The 19,643-nt window shown below is 36.5% G+C and overlaps 1 protein-coding gene and 1 non-coding gene across 2 annotated transcripts; both read left to right on the forward strand.

The window, feature by feature from the left end:
• Positions 1-2,749: 2,749 nt before the first annotated feature.
• Positions 2,750-3,685, forward strand: LOC107887549 (uncharacterized). The gene is made up of 2 exons (XM_016811805.1): positions 2,750-2,978; positions 3,063-3,685. Exons 1-2 carry the CDS (start codon positions 2,750-2,752, stop codon positions 3,683-3,685), a joined length of 852 nt encoding a protein of 283 aa, XP_016667294.1.
• A 15,108-nt stretch (positions 3,686-18,793) lies between these two features.
• Positions 18,794-18,900, forward strand: LOC121225755 (small nucleolar RNA R71). The gene has a single exon (XR_005923633.1). It is a non-coding gene; the product is annotated as a small nucleolar RNA R71 (small nucleolar RNA).
• The last annotated feature ends 743 nt before the right edge of the window (positions 18,901-19,643 follow it).

A 19,643-nucleotide genomic window follows, 5' to 3' on the forward strand; every position in this document is an offset into this window, starting at 1 on the left:
AAATTTAACCCTTCATATTTACAAATTCTATCAATTTGATCCTCAAACTTCCTAACAAAAGCTTTTAACTTTTAAAACAAAGGCATTCCCAAAAAAGAAAAAAAAATTCTCTCAACTGACGAGCCATTTTTCGAGTCAATTCTTGATATCAATGAGTTTATCTTGAAACTTTAATTTTCTTTTCTTTTTTTATTCATTTTCTTCTAAATATAATATTTTATTAAATCTTTGATTGATAAAATTTTGGCTAAAAAAATGGAAAAACCTTTAAAATGAACACTTTAAATTTACTCTTGTTGTTAACCATATTATATTTCCTTGAAGATACATAAAAATAGTCCTCGAAGTTGCTCCTTGAAATTGAAAATTAAATCCAAAGTTAAAAGAATATGACTTTGAAAAATTCAATTGTTGAATCAATAATTATATAAGAAAAAATTATGAACCATAAAAAAATGTGAAAGAATTAATTGAATTTCCTTCTGTTATATTGATAATATTTTTTTAATTTTATAAACTGATTAAGATATCATTATGTGTTCTATTTATTTTTGATTATTTGTTTTTAACTTTTAAGTCCACAATAAGCAATATGTATCACTAATAACCTGATTTAGTGCCAAATCATCTATCAAATTAATTAATAACTAAAATTATGCTAGTTGAAGTGAAAATTATCTTTTACAAATATTAAATTATTTATATAATTTTATTATATATATTATATTTTTAATATTTTTATTTAATGGTGTTTTATTTTTTTCAGTACAAATGACAGTCAATTAATGGTGATTACAATTCAGAGAAATTCCTAAGTAGCAAAAGGGATAATGCATCCAAGTCTCCACGTAGCAGCGGCAGAGCTGAGTCTGGGGGTTCTTCAAATCTTTGTAAACTATTAAGGTTATGATCAACTAGTTTAGCCATGTGGTCAGTAACTTTCTTGTGGTCTCTAGGAATATGTCAAATTCGCGCACTCCACTTGCATTTTAGGATCTAATCAATTAGTCGCAGCTCTATCATTATATTAACAGAAATCCCTCCAGCCAAAATCGATTCAACTACCATCACATTGTCACATTCTAGATCCAAATGGTGTTTTATTAATTTCTAACACTAACTTCTTAAAAATATAAACAAAAAGGGTTGTGTACTAAATTGGATAATTTCAACCATAAAACAATTCATAGACGTGGAACAACTCTATTTTAAAAGTTGAAAGCTTTGGTTAGGAAGTTTAAGGATCAAATTGATAGAATTTGTAAATGTGAATGGTTAAATTTATTGAATTATTTAGAAGTAAGATCAAATTGATAAAACATGTAAATATGGAGGACCAAATGTGTTACTATACCAATTAAAAAAAAGGCTTTCCATTATTAATTCAATTGTAGGTGACCAAAAAAGAACAAATTCAAACATTAGTACCTAAATGAAAATTTTTTAAAATTGGGTAACCAAAACAGGAACGCGGGTAAAGTTGGGTGACCGTTTGTATAGTTTACCTTTTTTAGACATTAGCAGCTAAACTTTAATGGTATTTTGCACCAATTACACGATAAATCAGCAAGCAAATTGAAGAAGAAATCGGCAACAATTCGCAGCAACAGTAGTTTATACGAGTCAATAAAGTCAGCAAAAGAAAACAAAATTAAGTTGATTGATATGAGCTGCAGTTAGATGAAATAATCGGTGCATTGAAGGGAAGAAAATACGATGATTATCTGGTGCAAAACAACCATAATCGAGCAGCTATTTTGGCGCTAAACGGTAAGCATACAGCAGCAATTTAAATGGGAACAATTGGTGCAATGGAGGGAAATGAAGTAACAAAAGGAATTCCATTAAAACCAGCAACAATAGCAAAGTAATGGATTGTGGAACAGCTGGTTATTAATCACTAATAGCAGCAGCAAAAACAGCGAAAGCGTGACAAACTTTAGTGTTTTCTTGAAAGCAAACAGCAACTAGCTGATGAAGCAAATAATTGATGAATGGCGTGGGAAATTTTGAGGTCATTTGAGCGGTAACTGAAGTAACAATTAAGGAAAATAATCGATGATAGATGGAGTGGATATGTAGTTGTTGAAGTTGACATGCATGCAGCACATGAACAGCCAAGGAGCAGACCATGCAGCCCAAGTTATGTGGATGAAATGTGAAGATCAAGCTGTTGTAGTATTTCTGGATGAAGTACATGCAGCTACTGAAGTTGATGCTACTATTCAATTTCGGTTTTATTTTGCTACTTTAAGTAATATTTTGTAACTTAGTTCAATTAGAACTAAGTAGGTAATGTATTTAATGTAATTGAGTGCTGATAAGATTGATAGATCAGCTTACCTAATTGTGCAAGTTGTGTTGTGCAAGTTGCAATGTGCAAGTTGTGCAAGTTGCAATGAGACTTAAAGGTAGTAGGTAGAACTTGTTAATGTTGACCAACTTATGACTGGTATATATATTGACATTATGCCATCTTTTGAATTAATGAATTTCAATAGAAATCATTCAAGAAAAATACTCTCTCAATTTTTGGTTTCATAATTCAAGCTAGATTTTGTTCATTTGCTCAAAAAACCTCCAAACTTGAATATCAAGCTTTTGTCATTCTTTATCCGGATTTATTACATTGTTGCTCAAGTTTTTGACTGAGCTTCATACTTCCTCCGGATTAATTGTTCCAAAACCTCAACAATTGGTATCTAGAGCCCTATTCTTAGTGGACTTGCCATTTTCAATTCTTAAAACCATGTCTTCATCAAGATTCTCACCAGCACCACCACCAATCTTTAATATTGAAGGCTACCACATCTGGGTAGTAAAAATGAAGACCTACCTGCAGGCATTTGATTTGTGGGAGGTTTTCAACTCAGATGTTAAACCAGCACCTCTAAGAGCCAATCCAACAATGGCTCAAATCAGACAACATGCAGATGAAAGAACCAAAAGGCAAAAAGCCATGTCTTGCATCCAAAACAGTGTGTCTGATGTGATTTTCACAAGAATCATGGCTTGCGAGCCACCAAAGCAGGCCTGGGATAAGCTGAATGAGGAGTTCTAAGGGACTGAGAGAATAAGGCAGCAACAGCTACTGAATTTGAAAAGGGATTTTGAAAACTTGAAGATGAAAGAGAAAGAAATAGTGAAGCAATACTCAGACAGAATCATGGATGTAGTAAATAGCATAAGGCTACTTGGAGAACAGTTTAGTGAAGCAAGAATTGTAGAGAAGGTGATCTCAACCTTACCTAAAAGGTATGAGGCAAAGATCTCATCTCTTGAAGACTTAAGAGACCTGTCAAGCATCTCCTTGACTAAGCTAATCAATGTTCTTTATGCTCAAGAGCAAAGGAAAGCAAGTAGATTGGAGGAGCATCAAGAAGGTGCCTTCCAAGCCAAAAGCAGACCAGCTTCAAACTCCTCTGCCTACAAGGGGAAGAAAACCAGGAAAGACAAACCTAGAGCAGATGGTGCAAGAAGATATCCACCCTACCCACACTGCAGAAGGCTAAGTCATCTGGGTGAAGTATGTTGGTTCAGACCAGATGTGCAGTGCAAAATCTGCAAAAAGAGTGGCCATGCTGAAAAAGTTTGCAGAAACAAAGGCAAACAGAGGCCAAATCAAACTCAGCAACCTAGAGCTGAAGCTCAAGTAGCAGAAGATGACATTAACCAAGAAGAGTAAGTCTTTGCAGTCTTTTGCTTAGCTGCAAAAGGAAAGGCCACAAAAAATGGCTGATTGACAATGGATGTACTAACCACATGACTCCAAATGCTGCCATCTTCAAGAAAATTGACAGAAGCTTCAAAACAAGGGTGAAGGTTGGAAATGGACACTTCATCAAAGCTAAAGGCAAAGGAGATGTGCAAATTAACACTCCTACAGGTACCAAACTTGTCTCTAGTGTACTTTTGGTGCTTGAAATAGATAGAAACCTGCTCATTATAGCTCAGTTGCTAGAAAAGGGCTACTCTGTAGTGTTCAAAGGCAATGAGTGTCTAATCAGTGACCCAAGTGGATCCAAGCTCATGTCAGTAACCATGGCTGACAAAAGCTTTATTGTGGACTGGAGCAAGGGCTCAAACAGTGCCTACACAGCTGTTCAAGATAAATCCAAGCTGTAGCACAAAAGACTTGGCCATGTCAACTACAACTCAATGACTGAGCTAACCAAAGAAGATTTGGCTGAAAACTTCACTAACTCAGTTGAAAAAGAAGAAGTTTGTGAAGTATGTTAGCTAGGAAAAAAAGCTAGACTATCATTTCCTACAAACAAAGCCTAGAGAGCTTCTGAAAGACTACAACTTGTACACACTGATGTGTGTGGTCCAATAAAGACTCAATCTCTGAATGGCAAAAGGTATTTCATCTTATTCATTGATGATTACTCGAGATATTGCTGGATTTATTTTTTGAAAACAGAAATCATAAGTGGCCTCAGTATTTTTGAAGTTTAAAGCTGCAGTAGAGACTGAAACAAGTTACAAGTTGAAGACATTGAGGTCTGATAATGGGACTGAGTATACTTCATCCGGTTTTTATACCTTTTGTGACGAAGCGAGTATAAAAAACTAGCTCACCAACACTTATACACCTCAACAAAATGGTGTAAGTGAAAGAAAAAACAGAAGCTTGATGGATATAGCTAGGTGCCTAATGCTTGAAAGAAATTTACCTAAGACATTTTGGGCAGAAGCAGTTAACACTGCTATTTACCTCCAAAATAGGCTCCCAACCAAGGCTTTAACTTAAAAAACTCCATTCGAGGCCTTGTTCGGGTTCAAACCATCATTAGCTCACCTGAGAAGGGACAAGTTGACCAAGAAGGCTCAACCTGCCATATTGGTGGGCTATAGCAATGTTAAGAAGGGTTATAGGATACTTGATCCTTCAACAAACAAGGTCTCTATAAGCATAGATCTTGTATTCGATGAGAAGTCAAGCTAGAACTGGGATAAAAATGAACCAGAAATCATTGCTGAAGTTTTGATGATAGATCAGACTGAAGCTGATCAAAATGGTCCTAAAATGGACATTGATTATGAACCAGTCAAGGGCACTAGACCATTGGCTGAGATTTATAAAAGAACTCATGTGGCTGCGGTTGAACCAAGCTACTTTGAAGAGGCTGAAGCTCAACAAGTCTAGAAACAGGCAATGGTTGATGAAATCAGTATGATTAAGAAGAATCAGACCTAGCAGCTAGTTGAAAGACCCCTCAACAGAAAAGTCATTGGAGTGAAGTGGGTGTTTCGAGCCAAGCACAATACTGATGGAAGCTTGAATAAACTAAAAGCAAGGGTGGTTATAAAAGGGTTCAGCCAAAAGTATGGCATTGACTACTTCGAAACCTTTGCACCAGTGACCAGACTTAACACCATAAGGCTGCTAGTTGCCTTAACAGCACAATTGCAATGGAAAATCCATCAGCTCGATGTGAAGTCAGCCTTTCTCAATGGTTTTCTTGAATAAGAGATATATGTTGAGCAGCCTAAAGGCTTTAAAATTGTTGGTGAAGAGGACAAGGTGTACAAACTGAAGAAAGCTTTGTATGGCTTGAAACAGGCTCTAAGCGCCTAGTATAGCAGGATCGATGGCTATCTAGCTAGCCTTAGATTTGAAAGAAGCATTAGTGAACCTACTTTTTATGTGAAGCAAGATAGTGAAACTCAACTGATAGTGTCTCTATATGTTGATGATCTGCTAGTAATAGGAGGAGACCAAGCAATGCTGACAGACTTCAAATGAAAAATGCAAAAAGTGTTTGAGATGTCTGATTTGAGTCAAATGTCTTACTACCTTGGTATAGAAGTATCTCAAACACAATATGGAATCTTTCTAAGCCAGAGAGCTTTTGTCTCCAAATTTTGAGCAAATTCTCCATGCAAAATTGCGATTTTGAGAAGGTTAGTAATCAACCTACAGAAGTCTAGCTGGATGTTTGCTCTATTTAACTGCCACTAGACCAGACATTATGTTTTCTGTGAGTTTGCTTTCAAGATTCATGTATTGCTACAATGAAAAGCACTTTCAAGCTACCAAAAGAATGCTCAGATACATCAAAGGTACACAGAGTTATGGAATGTTGTTTAGCACAGTTGAAAACATGAAATTAATTAGCTATGCTGATAGTGATTGGGCTGTATCGATAAATGATATGAAGAGTACCACAGGGTATCTATTCACCATTGGTTCATCCATTTTTTGCTAGAGTTCAAATAAGCAAACTGTTGTTTCTCAATCAACTACTGAAGTAAAGTATGTGGCAGCTGCAGGAGCTGACAACCAAGCCATTTGGCTAAGAAAGATCTTGGCTGATTTGAATCTTCACCAAAGGGAAGCAACAGAAATTATGTGTGACAACCAATCTGCTGTTGCAATTGCAAAGAATCCAGAATTCCATGGAAGGACAAAGCACTTCAACATTAAGCTTCATTTTGTTAGAAAAATGGAACAAGCACAAGAAGTGAGACTGATTCATTGCAGTTCCGAAGAACAACTTGCTGATATTTTGACTAAGCCCCTTAGTCTGTTAAGATTTGAAGATTTAAGAGCCAGAATGAGAGTTTGTAGTATGCAAGCCAATGAGGAGTGTTGAAGTTGGCATGCATGCAGCACATGAACAGCCAAGGAGCAGACCATGCAGTCCAAGTTATATGGATGAAATATGAAGATCAAGCTGCCATAATATTTTCGAATGAAGTACATGCAGCTACTGAAGTTGATGTTACTTTCAATTTCGGTTTTATTTTGTTACTTTAAGTAATATTTTGTAACTTAGTTTAATTAGAACTAAGTAGGTAATATATTTAATGTAATTGGGTGTTGATAAGATTGATAGATCAGCTTACTTAATTGTGCAAGTTGTGTTTTGCAAGTTGCAATGTGCAAGTTGTACAAGTTGCAATGAGACTTAAAGGTAGTACGTAGAACTTGTTAATGTTGACCAGCTTATGATTGGTATATGTATTGGCATTATGCCATCTTTTGAATTAATAAATTTCAATAGAAATCATTCAAAAAAAAATACTCTCTCAATTTTTGCTTTCATAGTTCAAGCCAGATTCTGTTCGTTTGCTCAAAAAACCTCCAGACTTGAATATCAAGCTTTTGTCATTCTTTATCCGAATTTGTTACGTTGTTGCTCAAGTTTTTGACTGAGCTTCATACTTCCTCCTAATTAATTGTTTCAAAACCCCAACAACAATGCAATGGTTGTCAAAAATCAAAACTAAGAGTATGACAATATAACGAACATCAAAGCTACATTAGAGACAAACAAACAATACTAAAGAATGGAATTGAAGAGCTGATCAGAAAGTGTTTAAAAGAATATGAAATCGACAACCAATGGCCATATTAAAGGGTTCAAGCTTTCCAATCGAATGATGCTTGAATCTTGAAAAGAAATTCAAAGAGAAAAATTGGATATCAGTTTACCTTATTGAACCCTTGGATCAACACCCGAAAATCAAATAAACTCTTAGCCTAAAATTTTTTTTTGAAGAACCAATAACCGACTCACGAACGAAAACTCCTGAGGTTTTTGCGTGTTTAAATGTTTTGGTGTAATATCCATATAAAATCCTATTGATTCGTCCATTGTTCAATTAAGTTCTCAAGTTTTAAATTTTGAAATTTCTCATTCACTCCAAGCCAATCCATAGCCAAAATAGCACTTGATAATTTCTAACGTCCAAGAATAATTTTTAACTCTGAAAATAATTTTTTTATATTAAATTTTCTTTATAAAAATTAATTTTCGATATACCTCGTGTTATTTTACCAAAATTTCATGAAATTTGACATTGAAAATTTTAGTGCATTAAATTTTTTTTAAAATTTCTAAGAATCTGAAAACAAAGTGGAGAATAAATAATTTGTAATGCATCTTTTAATAAATCCATTGCATGGTATTATTATTTTGAACTTGGATAGGATAAAAACACACACAAAAAAAATATCAACCAATTTGTTAAAAGATGGCAACAAACAGCAGTATGTATGTTACCCGGATGAAATACAGCAGCATACAAATGTACCTGGTGTTATCGGGATGAAGTACCTTTTTTGTAACAAGCGACCTGTATTTGATTTGACAGCTACTTTTTGAAGGATAAAGTTAATCAGTACTTAGCAGATTTAGACAAGTCCTAGGTTATCATTGAGCCGTTTTTTTAGCATGTTCTTTTTAAGAAAATTTATTGCTCTTTCAATGTAATAGTATAATATATGTACATTTTTCTTTAACAAAAAAGTGATGAATAAAAGAAGTCAACTTTTGTTTCTCCTTCAACATCTGTTTTGCTTCTGTTTTCATCTTTCAACACAAATTTTAGTTCTTTTGTTCTTGTTTTGTGATTAAAAACTCAACAAATGGTATCAAGAGCTTGTTGTCTTTGAATGCCTTAGTTGTGCTTTATTTTTGAGTGACTCATGTTTGAAAAAAAAAAAGTAGAAGCTGTTTTTGTTGGTTTGTTTGGTTGCTGCAAAAATGAGCTTTTCACCACCTCCTCCACCTGTTTTTGCTAGTGAAAACTACAACATTTGGGCTGTGAAAATAAAGACATGCCTACAGGCACATGACTTATAGAATGTTGTTCTGAATGACACAGAGTCACCTTCCTTGAGATTAAATCCAACCATAGCTCAGATTAGGCAACATAATGAAGACTATGCCATGAAGTACAAGGCCATGATGTGCCCCCAGAATGGTGTTTCAGATGTCATCTTCACAAGGATAATGGCTTGTGACACTCCAAAGTAGGCCTGGGACAAACTCAAGGAGGAGTTTCAGCGGTCAGAAAAGACCAAGCAGCAGCAGTTGATAAATTTGAGAAGGGACTTTGAGAATCTGAAAATGAAAGATTAGAAACCATCAAGCATTATACTGACAGGATTATGGCCACAGTCAACAATATAAGACTGCTTGGAGACGAATTTAGTGACAAGAAGGTATTTGAAAAAGTCATTACAATGATGGTTGAAACTAACTAATAATTCGACTTAAGGCAAGTGCACCTATCAAACAATAGTATAGTTATGGTGAGACCGGAATATCGTATCCACGAGGACTAAGAGTACTAGTAGTTACTCTCTTTTTATTATCTAACCTAAAAATAAGGGGATTTTCTTTATCTAAACTAATTAACTAAACTAAGAATGCACAGGAAGTAAATTTGGGAAATACTTTTGGGAAAACTGATTGATTTAGACAATACCCAAGGAAGAATCCACCTAGACTTCACTTGTTATTTGACTTTGAACTAGACGATTTATTCACTTGACTCGATTCGTAGATTTCTTTAGTTTATATTATTATCTCTCTCGAGACTAACAACGTCTAACCCTAGGTTGATTAATTGAAATCTCTTTCTAATTAAAAGCCCTAGTGTTGCATTAACTCGATCTATAGATTCCCTTATTAGGTTTCACCCTAATTCGGCAGATTTATGTCACCCTATGTCTAGAGGTACAATCAACTCCACTTAATTATGCTAGATCTACTCTTAAACAGGGACTTTTGCTCCTCTGAATAAGCACATCAATACTTGAATCAATATCCTGGAATATTAAAGCAATAATTAAGAACACATAATTAAGAACAAATCAAGTATTTATCATATAACTCAGAAAATAGTAACAAGATTCGTCTTAGGTTTCATCCCCTTTAGGTATTTAGGGGATTTAGTTCATATGTGTAAAAGAAAACATCTCAGAAGAATAATAATAACCAAAACATAAAGAAACCCAAAAACCCCTGAAGGAAATTGAAGGGAGATCTTCAGCCTTGAAGGAGAATCCGGCTTCTGAAATGGATCAATCGGCTTTCTTCGAGTAATTTCTTACCTCCCACTCCGTGTGTTGCCTCTAGCTGCCTCTTCTAGGGTGTTTATATAGGCTTTAGAATGCTTCAAAACCCTTAAAAGTGGCATTTTCCGAGTAGAACTAGACTTAGGCTCAACAGGGACACGGTTGTGTACCACTCCCGTGTGAGGTGGCTTAGGCCATGTTAAAGTCTGCTAAATAGACACGGGCGTATGGTCTACCCGTGTGAGGAAGTCCAGGCCGTATTGATTTCCCATGTTGACCCATTTTCTCCTTTTTTAGCCCGTTTCTCGCTCTTTTTACTCTCTTATGCTCACCTAAATATAAAACATGAAATTTTAGGATTAGGAGCATCAAATTCCACAAATCTAATGATAATTCATCCAAAAATGTGCTAAGCATGGGATAAAAATATGTATAAATTACGACTTATCAAATACCCCCACACTTAAGCGTTTGCTTGTCCTCAAGCAAAATCCTCAATTCACAATTAAGAATTCATTTTTCTCAACTTATAATTCCTATCAATAATATCTCAAAATAATCCATAAGTAACCATACATTGAGAATTCAACTAGAAGAACATCAAAGTTTCAAGTTTCAAGTTGAGCATTTTATCACGAAAATATAAGTGTCTCCCCTCATCTAAGTAATCACCTTTGATTCAAAATATTACAGAGTTTAACATCCTCACTAAGGATTCACTCAAATCACTCGAGGTTTTTATGGACAGCAAATTTATCACTCAACAGTTAATATGAAAAGTTATTACCATAGGTTTGCGTGAAAATCGAATCTCCACCACTATATATTGAGATGATACATTAATCAAAAGGTCTTTAGAGGGTTGTAACATGGCTTTGGTTAGGGGGTGGTGTCACAAGCTGAAAGAGAAGGTTAGAATCAAGATTAAATTGAAAATTTACCTAACTAGAAAAATACTAAAACTGACAAATTACATTCCTAATTAGATGATCTTAAAATTGAGCTTTTCTTCATGGATAACATCGTTTTAATCCAAGCAATACATAATTTCATAATATGCTAGACAACAAATCTCAATTGCAGCAGCTTCATTTTATTTTTTTTAAGAATAAGCATAAATCAAGTAACATAGAACTTTGCTAACTATCAAAAATAAAACATAGCTAAGCAATTTATTCAAATCAAATCTCGACAAAAATAGGGATCAAATTAATTGAGGGGATTTCAACAAAAATGGGTTATGGGTTAATATTGAGGGTAAATCAATAAATGGCTTATTAGGCTCAATAGGGTTCACTGAGGGTTAATTATGGAGGTAGACTTTTATAGAGTGAGTGGGTTAAACCTAAGCGCCTTTATCATCTCGACATATCAAATTAATGGTGTGGTCTTGACATGCATAATCGAAGCAAGTTCTAGAATAACAAATCAATATTGACGCACTCATAGCAACAATAAAAGTGAGAATGAAAGAAATAATATATGCTCTGAAGGCTCAAGATCTCACAAAAATTATGGCTTTTTGATGTTAATCTTGTGAATTTCAACTTCAAGGTAATAACTAAACTTGGGGAAATAACCTAAAAATTTTTAATTCTCAAAAATCAACCTATCATACTTGATTCTCTAATTACTTAAAGTTTAAACAATCAATGCATAAATGCCTATGTTTTAATTCAAAACATATCAATAAAAACCATAAATTAATCAAAATTCATTCTAATAGTGATGTGAGTGAGTCACGTAAGAATTAGACAAAATTCAGGGATTTTTCTAATAATGATATAAATAACCCTCCACACTTAAGATGTACATTGTCCTCAATGTACAAAGATAGATTTACTGAAAAATATAGATATAAGATCATAAGATAGGGAGAGAAGTGAAACTTCCTGAATGTTAAATGGAATCCTTGAATTGGAATCATGGAAAGTAATCGGCTAAAGCAAGGGTGAGATTGGAAGAGGATACTCCGGTGGTGGTAGAGGTTGTTAGTCCACAAGTGCTGTGCCAAAAGAATATTATAACTGGTGGTAGCTATGGTCGTAGTCGAGCAGGGCATGGCAGTCATGGAGGACCTTTTCTAGTAGAATTGCAAATTCCTAAGTAATAGTGAGCTTTGGTGCTCTTCATAACTGCGATAGAATCAATAACTCTTTAGGAAATATAAAGTAGCATGATTACTCGTAAAGAAATGGCCGAAAACATAAATTGCTTAATATAAATTGTAAAACCTAAAGATGAAGTAAAAATAGTATTAAACAGAAATAAAATAAAAAGTAATTTAAAAAAAAGATAAATAAAGATAAAAGAAAAAAATAATAAATAATAAATAAAAGTCTTCAAAAATCATCATCGTCAGATGGTTTTCGAGGTATGAGTGGCAATAAAATGTGAATGTGCTGACAAATCTGATGTAAGGTTGCATCAATGTGATCAAAGCGCTAAAAACATTACTACTCGAATCGAGTGAGAGGCTCAAAAATGACAAAGAGTGAAGCAACTGTATAAACTGGACGATGAATAGGTGGTGGCTGAGATGGTGGATCCTCGTGAGGTGGACATCATCAGTAATGTCCTCTAGGTCCTCCTGCTCAACTGACTGGACGAGGCAGTACTCAGGAGGATCAAATCCAAGTCGTCGCTCGATCATCCTCATATGGAACATACTTGAGATGCCCTGTGAGGACACCTAACCGATGAGGGTAAGGAAGGATGATTGTGTCACCGTGTTGAGGAGACCGAAGTACCGCACCAGGCGAGTCACATAAGGGTCGATCGAAAAGACTCCCTTCCTATGTCGCTCTATTTGATAGCGAATAGCGAGGGCGATGAAATAAGCGAGGTCGAATACGTGCCCATGCACCATGCTCCATAAAAAATAAGCATCGTTAGTGTTGACGACTCCGATGCTATCTCGCCATCCTGTCAGGGTGTGGGCTAGGATAGCTTGGAAGTATCTCAGTGATGGGACAAAAGCCAATGCCTTGGAGCGCTAGGGTCATAAGTGGTCGAAGCAGGGACTAGGGTCTTCCAGCAATTTGGAGGATAGTGGATGTGGCGATGGAGACTATCGAAGTCATCGTCGTTCATGAACTCCTCCGTATATATTCCTAATACAACACCGAACTTAGGCACGCTTAACTGGCGAACTAAACTGCCAAGACGGAACTGGACCATTCCGAGATCATCGAACTCTCTCATAACGGTTTGAAAGTGGAAGGTCGAACAGAATTCTAATGTGAGCTCGAGATATGTCAGCTCGATGATCTCAAAGAAGAGCCCCTATGGGTCAGTAGTCAGGAGAGACCAAACTGTGTCAGCGAGTTGGATCTGCTCTAGGACGGTCTAATCAATGCAACAGCCCACACCTAGGGGTTGGGCCCGTAGTATCTAGAATAGTTCCTCTCAGGGTCCCAGTGGAATTTTGAGTAATGGGTGTCGTATCTTGTTAGTAGGAACCAAGGAGGATGCTGCTTCTTTTCGCTCCTTCGAGGCGGGGACGGAAGCCTTTTTCCCACAAGTGTTTGTCATGGTGTGCGACTAATGAACAATGGTGGTGCTTGACGGATGAGGAGTGTAGCGTTGGTGTGCGGCAGATGACGACAGCGGTGGTACTGGTGCGGCGCTGGCGGTTTGTAGTATGGAGAAAGAGAGAAGAAGGAAGGAATGTGTAGGGAATGGAGGATAAGAGAGAATATTTTGATGCTTATGGAGGAAAAAGGGAGGAGAAATGGTGGATTTTGGGGTGATGTTAGGGTATTGGGTAAAGGGATGATGAATAGTGAGGGTTTATATAGATATTGGGGCACACGGCCGAGGGGCACGCTCGTGTGCCCTTATTTCAGCCTGTGTGTTCATGGTTTTTCAAATTTGGGTGCGTCTAGAATTCGACCCACGCTCATGTTCTTTGGGCATGTTGGTGTACACGGCAGTGTCGCACGGCTATGTCCTGCTTCATTCGCTTTGCCCACGCCCGTGTATATATGCGCACGCCTGTATTATTTTGACAGTTTCAACCACAGTTGATGGGCATGGGCGTGTCGCACGCCCGTGTTATTATGACAGTTTCAACCACGGGTGGTGGGCACGAGTGTGGCAACGTATCAAATCCCTTGTTTTGGGTAAAATTTTACTCTATTTTCACACGGCCGTATCGCAAGGCCGTGTCGCCGCTCGTGGTATGAGCATGGCCTAAGGCACACCCGTGTGCCTGGCCGTATGGATTTGGAAAACCTGTGTTCAAGGACTCAGTTAATGATTTAGATGTTAAAAGCTAAAATTTAAAGAAATCAACACCGTTTGTACTCGGGTTGCCTCCCAAGAAGTGCTTATTTAGAGTCTAAGCTCGACTCTACCTTGTGGGTATATTCAAGGAAGTTTGTGGAGCCGTAGCTCCTCTCTATCGTCTTTAAAATTCTCACCGTTATAAAGTTTGAGACGATGTCCATTTACCTTGAAAGTGCCTTGTAATGGGTGACTTACCTCTACTGTGCCATATAGAAAGACAGTTTGGACTACGAAAGGACTTGACCATCGTGATTTAAGCTTCCCAGGAAACAATTTGAGCCTCGAGTTATATAACCGGACAAGATCTCCAACTTCAAGTTACTTGCGCTGCTTTAAACGAGTGTCGTGGCGACGCTTCGTTGCTTCCTTGTATAGGCGTAAATTTTCGTATGCATTGGTTCACCACTCATCTAACTAGTTCAACTGCATCAACCTGTTTTCACCTGCAAGTTTGGGATCAAAGTTTAGATCCCTATGGAGGTGATGTCCCTATGGGGGTCTTAAAAGCAGTTCTATATGCCCATAAAGCATTATTTACTTTTATCGCCCAATCCTTCCTGTTTGATTCTACTGTCTTTTCTAGGATACGTTTAAGCTCTCAGTTTGCTACTTCGACTTGTCCACTAGTTTAAGGATGGTAAGGGGTAGCTATCTTGTGGTGAACTCCGTATTTCTTAAGGATCTTATCAAATTGGGTATTACAAAAATAAGTACCCCTATCAGTGATGATTACTCTAGGTGTTCCAAAATGAGAGAAAAGTTTTTTAAGGAATCGTACTACTACTCTTACATCATTAGTATGTAAGGCTTGGGCTTCCATCCATTTAGACATATAATCAATGGCTACTAATATGTATTTATTCCCAAATGAGCTCGGGAATGGACCCATGAAATCAATACCCTATATATCAAACATTTCACACAAAAGCATGTACGTTTAGGGTATTTCGTCATGTTTAGAGATATTACCTGCTCATTGGTATCTATCACAAATAGCAACATACATGTTGGCGTCTTTGAATAGTGTAGGCCAATAAAAACCTGATTCAAGTATTTTATGTGGAGTCTTATTTCCACTGTAATGTTACCCAGTCAGTCTTGAGTGGCAATGTTCCAAGATCTTCAATGCTTCTGACCTTGTAACGCATCTTATAATGATTTGATCTGCACATATACGGAAAAGGAAAGGGTCTTCCCAAAAGTAGTTTTTCACATCAGTAAAGAATCGCTTCTTTTATTGATGTGCCAACCCTTTTGGGATAATGTTAGTGACAAAAAATTGGCAATATCTGCAAGCCAAGGTACCTCAGAATCAGATATAGCAAAAAATTGTTCTTCAGGGAATGAATCATTTATTTCAACTTCATCTAGCTCTTTGGTACTTGAATTTTCAAGCCTAGAAAGATAATCAGTTGCGAGATTTTCAGCTCATTTCTTATCTTTAATCTCCAGGTCAAATTCCTGCAATAACAAAATCCATCGAATGAGTCGAGGTTTTGCATCAGTCTTAGTTAAAATGTAGCGAAGAGTAGAATGGTCAGTATAAACGACAACTCTAGACAATATTAGATATGGCCTAAATTTATCGAATACAAAAACCACAGCTAGCAGCTCTTTCTCCGTGGTGGTGTAGTTTTCTTGTGCGGCTGTCAGAATTTTACTAGAATAATAGATAGGTTGAAAATGCTTGTCTCTTCGCTGTCCCAAAACTACACCTACTGCAAAATCACTCGCACCGTATATTAGTTCGAAAGGTAAATTCCAATCAGGTGCGATTATAATTGGAGCATTAATCAATTTATCCTTTCAAGTATTAAATGCTTCTAAACATTCCTGATCGAAATAAAAGGGCACATCTTTTTCCAGTAATTTAGTCAAAGGCTTAGCTATTTTAGAAAAACCTTTAATAAATCTTCTATAAAACCCAGCATGTCCTAAAAAGCTTCAGATGGCCTTGACTGAACTGGAGGGAGGTAGTTTTTCAATGGTTTCAATTTTAGATTTATCAACCTCAATCTCTTTACTAGAAATTTTATGTCCTAACACAATATCTTCTTGAACCATAAAGTGACATTTTTCCCAGTTAAGCACAAGGTTTATTTCCTCACAACTTATTAAAACTCGTTTTAAATTTTTAAGGCAAAAATGGAAAGAGTTACCGAATACCAAGAAATCATCCATAAATACCTCCATGATGTCTTCTATGAGTTCGTCAAAAATGGCCATCATGCAGCGCTGAAAAGTAACAGGAGCATTACATAATCCAAAAGGCATTCTATGATAAGCAAATGTATCGTATGGACATGTAAATATCGTCTTTTCTTGGTCTTCAAGAGCTATTGGAATTTGAAAGTAGCCAGAGAGTCCGTCTAAAAAGCAGTAGTACATGTGCCCTGATAATCTTTCCAACATTTGGTCAATGAATGGCAGGGGAAAGTGATCTATTCTTGTGGCATCATTCAACTTCCTATAGTCAATGCAAACTCTCCAACCTGTGACTGTCCTTGTTGGGATTAATTCATTCTTCTCATTGGCTACAACAGTCATGCCTCCTTTTTTAGGAACAACCTGCACTGGACTTACCCAAGAACTATCAGAAATAGGATAAATAATTGCAGCATCTAGGAGTTTAATTACCTCAACTTTAACAACTTCTTTCATGTTGGGGTTCAATCGTCTTTAAGCTTGCACACATGGCTTATATTCATCCTCCATTAAAATTTTGTGGGTGCAAAAAGAAGGGCTGATCCCTTTAATGTCAGAAATTTTCCAAGCTATGGCTCTTTTATGTTCTCTTAATACTTGGAGTAATTCCTCTTTTTCCTCGGGTTGCAAGCTAGAAGCAATAATCACTGGTAATGTAGAATTATTTCCAAGGAATGCGTATTCCAAGTGATTTGACAATTGTTTAAGTTCCAGTTTGGGAGGTTCTTCAATAGAGGGTTTTTGCTTAAGTTCATCGTTTACCTTAATACCCTCATATTCTGCTTGTCTTGAAAAGGGTTCATTGGAATTTAATTCAATTTTTATCTTACCTATCTCAGAATCATCATCATTCACCTCCTCTCCTTGGGCAAGACACAATTCCAACGTGTCCTTATGTACGATTTCCTAAAAAGAATCTTGAGTAGCATGATCAATAGAGTCAATAAAATAACACGAGTCATCATGTTCCCTAGAAAATCTCATGGCATCATAAATTTTGAAAATAATCTCTTCGTCACCTACTCTAAGTACCAGTTTACCATCACCCACATCAATAATAGCCCTAGCAATGGCTAAAAATAGACGACCTAAGATTAGAGGTACTTCAACATCTTCATACATGTCAAGCACAACAAAATCAACAGGGAATATAAATTTATCTACTTTTATTAAGTACGTCTTCTATAATACCCCTAGGATATTTAACAGATCTATCAACTAGTTGAATACTCATCCTAGTGGGTTTAGGTTCCCCAAGACATAGTTGTTTAAACATTTTATATGGCATCAAATTAATGCTAGCGCCTAAATCAACTAGTGTCTTATCAACATTCAAACTACCAATTAAGCAGAGAATAGTAAAACTTCTTGGATCTTTCAGTTTGGTTGGCAGTTTATTTTGGAGTATGGCTGAGCACTCTTCGTTAAGTTCCACTGTAGATTAGTCTTCAAACTTCCTTTTATTTGTTAGAAGCTCCTTTAAAAATTTTGCATATGTAGGCATCTGCGATATAGCTTCAACAAAAGGTAAGTTAATATGCAGTTGTTTAAAAAGTTCAAGAAATTTACCGAATTGTGCATCCATGCGGTCTTTCTTCAACTTTGCTGGACATGGGACTGGTGGTTTATATTCCTTTGGCATTGGAACGTTCTTGTTTTCGGGTTTCCTTTCCTTTCCTTCATTTCTGTCAGCTTCTTGTGGTGGCTTCTTTTCAGATTCAGCTAACACTTTCCCACTCCTTAGTGTAACTGCTTTGACATGCTCTTTTGGATTGAGTTCGGTGTTACTAAGTAGACTTACTGGTGGTCTTTCTAAAATCATCTTAGCCAGCTGTCCAATTTGATTCTCGAGCCCTTGGATCGATGCTTGCTGATTTTTAAGTGCAGTTTCAGTGTTCTGAAAATGGGTTTTCGCTACTGAAATAATTTTTGTCATCATCTCCTCAAGGTTCACTTCTTCTCTTGCTGGTAAGGTTGTTGTTAGAAACCTGGAAGGGGTGGTGGTCTCTGATTCCCTTGGCCTCCCTATGAGAAATTTGGGTGGTTCCTCCAACCTACATTGTAAGTATTACTATAAGGATTATTTTGAGGTCAAGAATTATTACCCATATAATTCATTTGTTCATTCTCCATGTTATGGCCATAGGGTGGGTATTCTGAATTGCTCATTTCACCTCCACTTGCATCGCACTACATTACTAGATAAACCTGTGAAGAACCAAGTAAACCATCAATTTTTCTATACAAAAGTTCTACCTGATTAGAGAGCATAGTGACCAAATCGACGTTAAAAATGCCGGCCACTTTCATCGGCTTTGTCCTCATGACTTGGCACTGATAATTATTCAATGACATCTCTTCTATAAATTCATAAGCCCCTTCAGGTGTCTTATTATAATAGTCCCACCAGCAGCTGCGTAAATCATCTGTCTAGTCGAAGGATTCAGGCAGTTGTAAAAAGTTTGAACCTGTAGCCAAAGTGATAACCCATGGTAAGGGCACCTTCTCAATAGATCATTGTATCTCTCCCATGCATCATAGAGTGTTTCTAAATCCATCTGCACAAAAGAAGAAATATCATTCCTTAATTTAGTCGATTTTGCCGGCAAAAAGTATTTAAGCAGAAATTTTTCGGTCATTTGTTCCCAAGTGGTGATTGACCCTCGTGGTAACGAGTTCAACCACTGTTTAGCCTTATTCCTCAACGAAAAGGGAAACAACCGAAGGCGAATGGCATTATCAGAAACGCCATTGATTTTAAAAGTGTCGCAGAGTTCTAGAAAATTCGCTAAATGAGTGTTTGGATCCTCATCCTACAAACCATCAAACTGAACAAACTGTTGTATCATTTGAATCGTGTTAGGTTTCAGTTCAAAATTATTTGCAGTAATAATAGGCCTAACTATACTCGATTTAGTTCCTGTCAAATTAGGTTTGGCATAATCATACATAATATGTAGAGAAGGATTCTGATTTATTGGATTTTCAGTGATCACAGGAGGTAACTGATTATTCTGATTTTCAGCCATCTCCTCGGTTGTGGTGTGAATATCGTCCTCTCACTTTTCCTCTATATATCTTAGGCTTCACCTTATTTCTCTTCGGTTTCTGCGAGCTGTGCTCTCGATCTCACTATGAAAAAGTAATGGTCTTAACGGGTTTCTTCTAGTCATAAACTATAAAAACCTGCCAGAAGTAAATAAAAGAAAATTTAGCAATATAAACAAAATTGAAATAAAATTAAATTGCAATAAGATAAATGACTAAAGTAATAAAAATTAAGCGTTCCTAATATCTTAGTCCCCGGCAACGGCGCCAAAAACTTGATGGTCTT

The sequence above is a fragment of the Gossypium hirsutum genome, chromosome A03 (genome assembly GCF_007990345.1).
Source record: "Gossypium hirsutum isolate 1008001.06 chromosome A03, Gossypium_hirsutum_v2.1, whole genome shotgun sequence".
Lineage (NCBI taxonomy): Eukaryota > Viridiplantae > Streptophyta > Magnoliopsida > Malvales > Malvaceae > Gossypium > Gossypium hirsutum.

Bases quoted from the DNA above. Each gene is read 5' to 3' on its own strand.
- LOC107887549 (XM_016811805.1), top strand. From the start codon at position 2,750: ATGTCTTCATCAAGATTCTCACCAGCACCACCACCAATCTTTAATATT. The intron at 2,979-3,062 runs GTGTGTCTGATG...AGGAGTTCTAAG, and splicing joins CATGTCTTGCATCCAAAACA to GGACTGAGAGAATAAGGCAG.